The sequence below is a fragment of the Ptychodera flava genome, chromosome 1 (assembly GCF_041260155.1).
Source record: "Ptychodera flava strain L36383 chromosome 1, AS_Pfla_20210202, whole genome shotgun sequence".
Taxonomy (NCBI): domain Eukaryota; kingdom Metazoa; phylum Hemichordata; class Enteropneusta; family Ptychoderidae; genus Ptychodera; species Ptychodera flava.
Window position 1 is genome coordinate 40,663,648 of NC_091928.1, and position 10,508 is coordinate 40,674,155.

At 37.0% G+C, this 10,508-nt stretch overlaps 2 protein-coding genes across 5 annotated transcripts; both read left to right on the forward strand.

Moving 5' to 3' along the window:
- Positions 1-2,155: 2,155 nt before the first annotated feature.
- On the forward strand, positions 2,156-6,320 carry LOC139144860 (uncharacterized). Its single transcript, XM_070715668.1, has 4 exons — positions 2,156-2,406; positions 4,940-5,252; positions 5,450-5,732; positions 6,076-6,320. Exons 1-4 carry the CDS (start codon positions 2,156-2,158, stop codon positions 6,318-6,320), a joined length of 1,092 nt encoding a protein of 363 aa, XP_070571769.1.
- Positions 2,226-9,964, forward strand: LOC139137337 (uncharacterized). Of its 4 annotated transcripts, none has more exons than XM_070705378.1 (7): positions 4,518-4,624; positions 5,450-5,732; positions 6,076-6,312; positions 6,757-6,861; positions 7,429-7,649; positions 9,036-9,200; positions 9,523-9,964. In XM_070705378.1, the coding sequence occupies exons 4-7, from the start codon at positions 6,781-6,783 to the stop codon at positions 9,770-9,772; spliced, it is 717 nt and encodes a 238-aa protein (XP_070561479.1). In that variant the 5' UTR covers positions 4,518-4,624; positions 5,450-5,732; positions 6,076-6,312; positions 6,757-6,780; the 3' UTR covers positions 9,773-9,964. The 4 variants fall into 4 exon arrangements, with proteins under 4 accessions (XP_070561504.1, XP_070561479.1, XP_070561496.1 ...); XM_070705387.1 differs by lacking the exon at positions 4,518-4,624 and adding an exon at positions 4,998-5,252; XM_070705395.1 differs by lacking the exon at positions 6,757-6,861.
- The last annotated feature ends 544 nt before the right edge of the window (positions 9,965-10,508 follow it).

Sequence of the window (10,508 nt, forward strand, 5' to 3'; positions counted from 1 at the left end):
CTGAATGAAAGTTTGTTCTTTCGTTCACCACTTTGCGGTGCAATACTTTACAACGCCCATCGCAATAATGTGGTAAGTTTGAATACCATGTTGATAATTGTGTAGTGTTGATGGCTTTCGAAATTTGTCTTCCCTTTCTTATGGTATCACGGGATTCTCATTTTACAGGTTGACAGCATTTTGTTTCTTGAAATAAGATTAATGGACACGAACATCAATGATAACATCAAACGATGGAGACCGAGAGGATGAAAGCCGAAATACTGGTGTTTTTTTTGTGTTGTAACATCAACTGCTGTTTGGCAGATACCTCAATCACTCGCCCCACAACGCTCCATGTTCGACTTTTCGAAAGTGTTCTCTAATTTATATTGTTGATGATATCCTCACTTTATAAAGTTTTCTGAAACTTTGTGTCATAATTACTTTTATTGCAGAGTGTACGAAAATCTGTCATAACTCACAATTTTAAGATCGATTACGTGTTGAGGTGTATGTAGCGCAGAAGAACAAGTCATCGTTGATGACACAGTCCCCACTTGTTGATGGGTACTTTGATTTTAAGTCCTTGGCGAGGACAGAGTCTTGTTCATTAATTTGGTCTGTGATTAAGAATGAGTTCCTTATTGGTGAAAACGTAAAACCAATATGGGCTGCCACCCTAATTACAAAATGTCATTGAATGAGTCAATAAGTAATTAATCGACAGGAAGTTGCCAAACATTTATGCATTTTATTATAACCATAACAGATTTTCACCTGTACTACATTTCATAAACGATACCGCTAAGTGTCTATGAATTGTATTACAGCACTGTGCGATCAAATTCTGTGTTTAATTTTCATCAAATTTGCTGTAGCATTTCTGGACATATCACTCTGATTAGGAAAGTTCATTAAATATGTAAATTAACATGACTGCATTAACATGATTGCATATTCAATTCAATGCTAATGCGAACAACTCTGAACGACACTGATTTACTTGTATAAATCTCAAGTTATTCACTACGTTCCCACATTATGTAGAAAGTCTTCGCCAGCTAAGATTTAAATCACCAAATTGATAGGATGTCATGTCAATAAAGTGAAGTAAGCGATCCCTCAGCACATTCATGCCAAAAGGAGAAGTTGTTAGTAGAATCATAGACAGTACAGGGGAAGACTTGATTTTAAATTGAAAAGGGGAAACATTGCCTTAAAATGTGTAAAAAAATTTATTATAACGTCAGCAATTAAGTACCATATTTCTAATCACCAAAAACCATAAATTATCAGTCAAGTGGTTTCAGAGCAAAATATATGTCGCTGTATACAGAAAATATTTCTCCTGAAATAGACGATGCCTAGTACGCTATCATTTCGTCAAAACAACCTATACTGTAAAAATGTAGAATGCATGTGTCAAGTACTCTGTCATCAATTTTAATAATATGGGATATATCAGAAATAATAATAATATAATTATTAGTTGAACTGATTTGAATGGAGTCGTTCTACAAAACTAATGTGTACAGCCATATCACATCAAATTCTTTCTACAAGTTCAGCATTTCAACTCTTGACAATGACTTGTTTTCAGCCACAGGATTCGTGCAAAGCAGATGCATGTGCGAGTTCGCCATGTTCCGCACCAGCTGTTTGTGAGCCATCATGCAGTTCCAGTGGTTACATTTGTCTTTGCAACACTGATGTTTTTACAGGAAAGCATTGTGATACGCTTGCACTTCATGTAGGTGAGTGACGAATTGGTTTAAATTACCCACTCAAACAAAAATAAAATGCAATATACGTTCATGTGAGATATTTCTGACATATGAAGACGTAGCATTTCCGACAAAGGAGCTTTAAATTTCCTAAACACATCAGACTCTGTCTTGAAGACAAATTATCTGACTAAAGAGTTAAAGTTGCAATATGGATCAGAATTAACAGTTTTAAACGTTTACATTTCGGCGGTGGACCCTTCCCGAAAAATCGGTAGCCATTCCACTTGAAGATTCGACCACTAACCGGAACGCGGAGGTGACTCTAATTAGAGTAATCAGATTTAATTATCGAATAATTGCAGTTTTGGTACGTACAGAACTGCGTCCTGTTCCGGGGGTACGGCGCAGAATTTGAAACGTCATTTCAAGACTTTGATTATGCACGCATGCGTATTGGGTGTATAATAAAGTTCGCGAAAGTGTGGCGTGGTGTGCACGTGTACGCGTGTGGTGGACATGGCAGCGATAGTGAAGCGATCTGGGCGATCTCTCCTTACCGACTCCACGAAAAAACGGAGGAAAGCAGCAAGAAACGCCGGCAAGATAAACATTTTGGTCAGATTGATAGATGGAAGAAGATAAAGAGTGACAAGGGACTAGCACACCACGTTGATGTTGCGAGGTATTTAATCGATTGGTAAGTTGAATCCGGGGTTGAATCATTTTGTGGAGGGACCGTGATTTTTACGTCCTGTTTGAATGTGTCTGAAGCATGTCAGCATGCATGGGAGGTACTACTACAAGCGAGCGATAGCAGCAGTTCTTTAGTCATCGCCGGGGAAAGTTGTGGCCGAGGGAACGACAGCAAGGCTCAGAGGTAGCCACCTTCTGTTCTCCGTAGTGTGTATGATCATCTATTTTTTACATCCATGGTATGATGGAGCTAGAGCAGGCGTTCGGGCGTTACAATGTGATTTTGACTATCACTCAATCAAATGTTGCACATTTCTGGTCTGCAGACCTTGGCTGGCCGAGTATCAGTGTAGAGTTGGAAGGGGACTCGAACTCGGTCTGTAGTTAATCGAAGCATGGACAAATTGTGCATAGTGGCGCATGATAATATAACGGTATTTCCATGTGATGATGTGGGCAAAACACAACCTCTATCAATAGTATCATTAGAAGGTGTTGAATGTACGGCAACGCGGTCATGCTTCAGAGAATGAACAGTATTTGAAACAATGTGATGATGAGAAATCAGTGTTTTGTGTTTAATCCGCAAAATACACATTAAATTTATGTCCCTGGACTACTTTTTTTCCCATTATCATCGAAACTAGTGTAGGCAATGCCATCGTTTTCAAAAACACAACTACGTAAGTTATTTACCATCCTTTGTTTGTTTGTCAGGTATATCTCTCCCCTCCAACCTACACAGGCATGGGTACATTGATGCAATGAATTCTATTGAACTTGCAGTATTGTTTCAGTCAGACATCACACGATTACTGTAACAATATTTTACCTTGGCTACTGCCAACAAGAAGCAAACGTTTTAATGACAGTACAATTTTTGTCAGGTACTATGCACACCAACATATTGGAGAAGCCCACTGTAGTGCCATTGTGACATCCACCCCAGCACCAAATCTGACAATTGTGAATGAGTCAAAGAGACAACATGAACCTGATCTGTCGGAGATTTAAATCATGGGTGAGTTAGCGCATAGAAAGATCAATAATATGTCTTGCATGATAATATTTCTGATGTTTGGTGTTGCTATATGATATCAGATGTGTTACATTTTTGTCAGTTTCAAAATTTGCTAGAATCAGTCTGTGTGCTTCAAAATGATACGTACAGTTTTGTAAGTAATTAATTTTCAACAGAAATCATTTACTCTTCAAATTCAGAGAGAGTACAGTTTCCTATGTGTCAGGAATAGAAGATATAAATAGTGAAACAGAAACAGCCTCTGAAAATGAGGATACATTCAAGCTAGAGTAAGTCATACACTCTTGTTTGTTTGTTAGCGCTAACATTGTGCTGATACCGTTCACAGGACATACTGTACTTATTTCTTTGTCTTGCTTGTGTTGTGATTAATCGACAAAGCACTGTATTTATTGAAGTATTGACGAGATATTCTTAATAGTGTTCAAAAGTCCATTTAGTATAAAACCTCTTGAAGATTCATTGTGTACTTGTGAGGTATTGATAAAATTTTGAATGGTCTCCTGCTTGGTTGCAAGGTGTTATACAGTTGTAGTAAATAATGAATTAAAAGAGTCAGAATGAGTAGATATGGTAGTAAAGGGCCCTTCCCTTTGTTGACAGGGAGGGGTGCACTTTGCCATGTTGGTTGAATTGATTGTCCAATTAGATTGATAAGCAAAGTGATTTTGAAGGCGAATCTTGATCAATGTACACAATTAAGCAACAATTTGTTGTATAAATTACAAAGAATGTATGTCATTATTTATGTTACTCAACACTGGACATATTTGTATCTCACACTTTGACAGTAGTCAAGCTAAAAGAATCCGTGTGGAGAAGACCATGTCACAGTCCTTCCTGATCCATTGAGTAAGTCAATGTTAAATTCATCTGAGAATTTCTTGGCAATGTGTATAACCTATCTAACCAGGATTTCGATACATACCTTATAGTGAGAAAGGGAAACTAAATTTTTGTTCTTCAGTTTTTTGTGTTGTCCAGTAAAGCTTGTCACAGAGTTTCTCATTCAATCATAACTAATTGCAAAACCACTACAAATTTTCTATTACTGTTTCTTATGTTTGTTACAGATTAAGTATTGATGTCACTTGTGATGAAGTTACATCTTAGACTCTGCTGATGATACTGATATGGAAGATGATCCTGACTACATGCCACATTTTCGAATCATGCTTGGGTAATGTTTATTTTCAAAGAAATTATGATCAGTACAGATGATGGGAAGGTAGATATGTAGAGTTTAGAAGGATATTCGTATCGTTGAGCACTTCATATATTCTTTGCAAAAGTACAAATGCTCCATCACATTATCAAATGTGACATATTTAGTGATGTTAATTTTGCCAGATGATAGATAGCTCAGATTATTAAGAGTATACACAAAGACACCTCAGTCTTTTGTTTCCAATCTTATTAGCATATGGCAGTTAGCATTTTCCTTTTATTTCTACCTGCATTAGGCCTGTGAATGTTGATAGTATTCCCTTGATAGTGAGCTGCTGGAGTTAGAAAATAGTGATAACTTAGAGAGACAGGAGGTAGAAGAAAATAGTGATAGCTTAGAGAGACAGGAGGTAGATACTGTTGAGGACACAGATGAAGAAGGCAGTCAGACTTCTTTACCAAGAATAAGCACGGATGAAGACATTGTCAATTTGTTGGATGGAGAATTTTGCCTGACATTTGTAAATCAGCTTTTGGAATTAGCTAGGGAAAGGCCAAGTTCTCAGTGTAAAGTTGGCAGCTGTAAGAGCACTCCACAAATACGTACATTTTACAGAGGATCAGCTCTGTATCTGAAATGGGTATGTATTGTGTGAATAGAAAATTGTACTGGAAATGTTCTCTTCATGGATCAGCCAGCTTTCTTTGGCACATGGAAACTTTGTTTACATTTTCATATTTTTAACTTTGACTTGCACAATCAGTGTTTCATCATCCTCTATTAAATCTTGTTATATTTAGAATTGTTATCTTGATATATGTATTGTTAACCTTGCAGGTATGTGAAGAAGGTCATTTGAGCTACTGCTGGTGTTCACAGCCCATACTCAATAGAAGAATGCATAGTGGTGACATCTTAACTGCCAGTGCTATTCTCATGTCAGGAAATAACTTTGGAAAAGTGAAACTGTTGGCAAAGATGCTGAATCTTCGAGTCCTTTCAGCTGATGTTTTCTATCGGATACAGCGCCACTACTTAGTACCATGCATAGATGGATATTGGCTACAACATCAACAAGAGTTCCTCAGTAAATATGAAGGCAAAGATGTAATCTTACTTGGTAAGTACATTTGATGTGTTATACTTCTTTTGCATGTCAATGCATTGTCAAGTGGTAGGGTACCTTTACTGTCTTCCAGCTAAAACGAGGTATAGGTGTGTGCTCATAAGTGATCACATTTCTTGAAATTTTAGCAATATGAAGAAACTGTCAGTTTTTTCATTCTTTGTTCAGCATATTTATGGTGAAAAGATATCTGTGAATCGAACCTTTGGTGGAACAACAAACATATTAAAACAAAATGTGTGAGATTGAATTTATGCAAAGATACTGGTCATAAATGCATGTGCCATTCAACGTCAATACGACATCGATATAATAATTGATTTCTATTTTAATTCAGGTGACGGCAGAATGGACTCCCCAGGGTATTCTGCTCAGTACTGCTCCTATACTTTCATGGAAAACAGCACAAAGGATATCTTATCACTTACAACACTAGATAAGAGATTCACTGAAAAAAAGTCAACCAACTTAGAGAAAGCATGTTTTAAACAAGGAATTGAAGAACTTCAGGACAAAGGATTACAGATCTCAGAAGTAGTGACAGATGCCCATCCACAAATTGGAGCTGAGATGAGTGAGTGAGATCACAAATTATTGTATACACTGAATTGCAGAAAAATAATGAAAGAAAGCAAAATTGTCATGTGTGTTATTTGAAAGGCTGTCCTCTAAAATGAAGAACCTCTACATGTATGAAGTAACACTTTATAAATGTAGACATTCAGCTTATTAGGTACATGTAATTCTTTCTTGCAGAGTCTAACTATCCAGAAATGAAGCATTCTCATGACATTTGGCATACTGCTAAAAACCTCACCAAGAAAATATTAAGGTAAGTTTGGCAGTGGAGCCTTGAGATAAGGCAATTTACAGTTTTAAATGAAGTTTTCTATGCCTTAAAAAATAATGCTTTGATCAATTGTAGCAGATGTGTAGTCATGAATGTATGAAAAAAGCATGAGAACAAAACTCACTCATGTAACACCAAATAACATGTCAATGCATGCATTTTTTTCAGGCTGGTCAAGATAGGGAGTGCAGAATGCTGCAAAAGTGGGCTAAGCATATTGCCAACCACTTTTGGTACTGTTGTCAGAAGGCCACCAGTGAAATAGAATTTCGGGTGAGCTTTGCATTATAACAGGCTACTACCTGAGAGATTTCAAACTGGATTAGTTTCATATCAAATAAATACATTTAGACATTTTCATGTATTTTCATAGCCTGGTAAAAACCCAGCCACTACTCATGTTCGTTTGTGTACACATATTATTTTAAAGTCTTTCTCAGTTGCTGTTGACGTCATATCTTTTACTTGTTTTTCAAATTAGCTTAAAAAGGAGTAAGTCTGCATGGAGTTGATGAATTACATGTAGCTGATAGCTTGTTTCAGTTATGACTCTGCGTTCAGATATTCTGAGTGTTATTTAAAGCAGCAGGAGCTGAAATACAAGTAATCCATGATGTGAAAATTTAGCACCAGAATTTTTTGTGATTTCATTGAAAAATTATTTATGAAATACCATTAGAATGAATTCTCAAATGCTGTTTGGGAATGCGTTGCATTACTGATGCATTCTGAAATGGCAAATACTTGTGTTTACGTAGATATTGTTTGCACCAAAACACTTTAAAGTTTGTGTATTAGTACAGTAGATGTACATGTAACCTTGTCTATTTCGGATCACAGGGAATGTGGGGTGGTGTTCTGCACCACGTCATCAACGAACACGAGTGGATAGTTTCAATTGGTTCAACTGGATCTAACCATTGTCACCATGGCCCTTTGGCAGAGAATGCTGATGAGGAGAAGGAATGGTTAAAAAAGAACAGTAAAGCCCACTCAGTTCTGCGAAACATCATCTTTGATAGACGTTTCCTGAAGAAGATTCCATTTTATTTGAATGCAAGGTAGGAACATTATATAGATGATAAATATTAGTGTTTACCATGACCTATTAAACACCAACCCAGTATTACCTGGTCATGAAGGCAATTGCACCCCACTATTACCCCGAGGGCCGTGTGTTACCAGAAACACATCGCTATTCCCAAAGCCATAGGCTGAGGGGTATTGCAATGTGTTTCTAGTAACACATAGCCACGAGGGTAATAAACGGGCACTATAGTCCGAATGAAGACTTGGTAACAGGCGTTTTATAACACACCACACGCTCATGTTGTACTATGTTGTAGTGTATAATGTGTTTTGATATTTTGCACTGCAACAATCCATTGTGACAAGTTTACTGGGCGATGTTTCCACAGCGCTTACAGTTGTACATGGTGCCACTTTCTTTCAAAAAATATTGTAAGCATACCTAGCAACATCCTTGGTTGCACTTAAATCTTTTCTGTCAGTGAGCTGTTAAAGTTCCTACGCTGTTGGAATGTTGTGGAAAATCCATTACACAGAGAGGTTTGTCACACATCCCGGACACACATCACATTCTAGTCGCCTGCCATTGTTGCAAAGCTGCAGACAACACTATCATGTGACTGGCCCAAATTTAGTCAAAACTATTTCCCCAGGGAAATAGGTTTTCAAAAAATATCCTCTGACGTCACTTTTGTAGATTCAGCAGGAATTAGACATCTATTTTCTCGCCACATGACATATCTGGCAAATGGCGACACGGAATGAGAACGTGGCGAGTTATAAAAAGTTTTAAAACCAACTCATGCTTCAACATTGAAGTCCAATCCTTTACCAGCAAACCTATGTGAATGTCATCCCCAAAAATTTTAAATTTGTTGCCTCAGTCTTCCAAATATAGTGAAATTTTACATTTTTTATTTTTGCAAATAAAGAAAAAAATTGATGTTTTATTCACTAACTCTATATCCATCAGTCAGTGACTTTCACAAAGGATTTCAGCTTCCATCCATGCCATGAGAATTTTAAACAATTAGAAAGCCATGCTGTTGTAGAAAGTTGCTGTGTCATGTTACAATGGGCAACTTGAGCTGTTGATTTTAGGGGAAGGGGGAGATGAGAGGAGAAGAGGTGTACCATGATGTGAAAGAACTGAGAGAGATGTATCTTGTTTCCAAAGTGTGATATCTCAATTCCTAATGAGCTCTGTAATGTTTCTGTTATGTGTATTCTCTAGAATTGGTGTTGCTGTGTCTGCTGCACCAATACCACATCATTGATGTGTGTCTGCTTACACATGAATACAGCAATACCACACGAATAGTACTGATATTTTTCTCTGTATTCATTTGTTTGTAATGAACATATCATCATTCAGAATCTTTTTTGTATATGAAGTCTACTCTTCTGTCACTTGGCAGGGAAACTGGTGAATTAGAAAATTTTCAGCAGCAAATACTTCAGTATGCTAGTAAGAGGTTTGCCTATACACCGCCGGTTTATAGAGCAAGAAATCGTCTCGCAGCAATTGATCATAACATTCACTACAGCAGAAACATTAACAAGAATAGGCATGGTGAGATCATGTAAGTTAAACTCAATATATTTTGTTTCAGCCAAGCAAAAACCTACAGTTATGTAAAAAAAAGACTACAAGTACATGATTGTATAGAGTCATGTCAGAACTCTGTGATATATATGGCAGGAACAACAATGTATATTGCCAGCCAAATGAACAGTTTCACACATTGTGATGTTACAGTACAAGTAGATACATGTACAGCAAATGAATGTGTAGCTCTATCTTAAATCCATTACTATGTTAATTAAACATTAAGAAATTGCAAGGCACAAACTTTGTTTTGAAAAAATCATCAAATAGGTAAATGTTTTTTTGGTTTTTTTTAGGTATAAAAGAATCTACAACAAGAAAAGTGGGCGATGGATAGCCTCTCCACTGAAGGTAGAGAAGACTTATCCCCACATCAGAGAACTCAAAAAAGCTGTCATTCAAATGAGACTAGCTGATGAGGTTGGAATGTATCGACCAATGGTACTTGAAGACTCAGACCCAAGGAGGATCTCTGCAAACTTAGCTCCTGTAATACCACCACCAGTATCAACTTTGGTGCAAGAGCAAATTGCTCGCAGATCGTGAGAACACTAACAAGCATTGAAACTAAATAGCTCTGCACAGTTTGTATTGTATTCCTTCTAGAAATTCCACCATCATCATCTTATGGATGCTGGAGTCAACTGGTACAATACAGTGACTGTGTAGCAAACAAATACAGGATTTAAAAGTTTCATGTTTTGTAACATTTGAACTCATTAAATGGTATATATGTGAGCCTTTGATTCTCAGTGTGACAGTTTACATCTTGATCTGTGCAAAGACAAATGACAGAGACCAGCTGTCTATAAAGTTACATTTTTGAAAGTCAAGTCTTCCGGTGATGTCACACCATCTGATATGCCTCCTTGTAACAATATCTTGAAAAAGTTGCCATGAGATGTAGTTTTGTGGACATTTTTTCAAACTTAGTCCTAATTTTGCTCAATTCAGTGTTACCTGAAATATGTTGGTACAAGCTGGCCCACTTCATCCTTGTTTACAGTTTTTACCAGAAGTGACAACAGTCAGAAACTTTTGTTGAGACTTTCAGTTTTTGTTGTATCCATCAGTGTAGCTTGTTTCTTATACTCACTGAGGCCAAGAAAAATAAAAAGTTTGTTTCTCATCCTCACGTGCGTCAATTTAGACCGCCGCATAAACCTTCGTTTCTGCTCATGAGGAAATAAAATGAAAAAACCCTCAAAAATATGCAACGATAGTGCATAACGCTGTGCTCTATAAAACAACTACACAAAATAACTGACACTAACATTCCATT

Coding starts and splice junctions, on each gene's coding strand:
- LOC139137337 (XM_070705378.1), top strand. CDS start 6,781: ATGCTGCAAAAGTGGGCTAAGCATATTGCCAACCACTTTTGGTACTGT. Junction 7,650..9,035: donor CCATTTTATTTGAATGCAAG/GTAGGAACATTA, acceptor GTCACTTGGCAG/GGAAACTGGTGAATTAGAAA. Junction 9,201..9,522: donor AATAGGCATGGTGAGATCAT/GTAAGTTAAACT, acceptor GGTTTTTTTTAG/GTATAAAAGAATCTACAACA.
- LOC139144860 (XM_070715668.1), top strand. CDS start 2,156: ATGCGTATTGGGTGTATAATAAAGTTCGCGAAAGTGTGGCGTGGTGTG. Junction 2,407..4,939: donor GCGAGGTATTTAATCGATTG/GTAAGTTGAATC, acceptor TTCCCTTGATAG/TGAGCTGCTGGAGTTAGAAA. Junction 5,733..6,075: donor CAAAGATGTAATCTTACTTG/GTAAGTACATTT, acceptor ATTTTAATTCAG/GTGACGGCAGAATGGACTCC.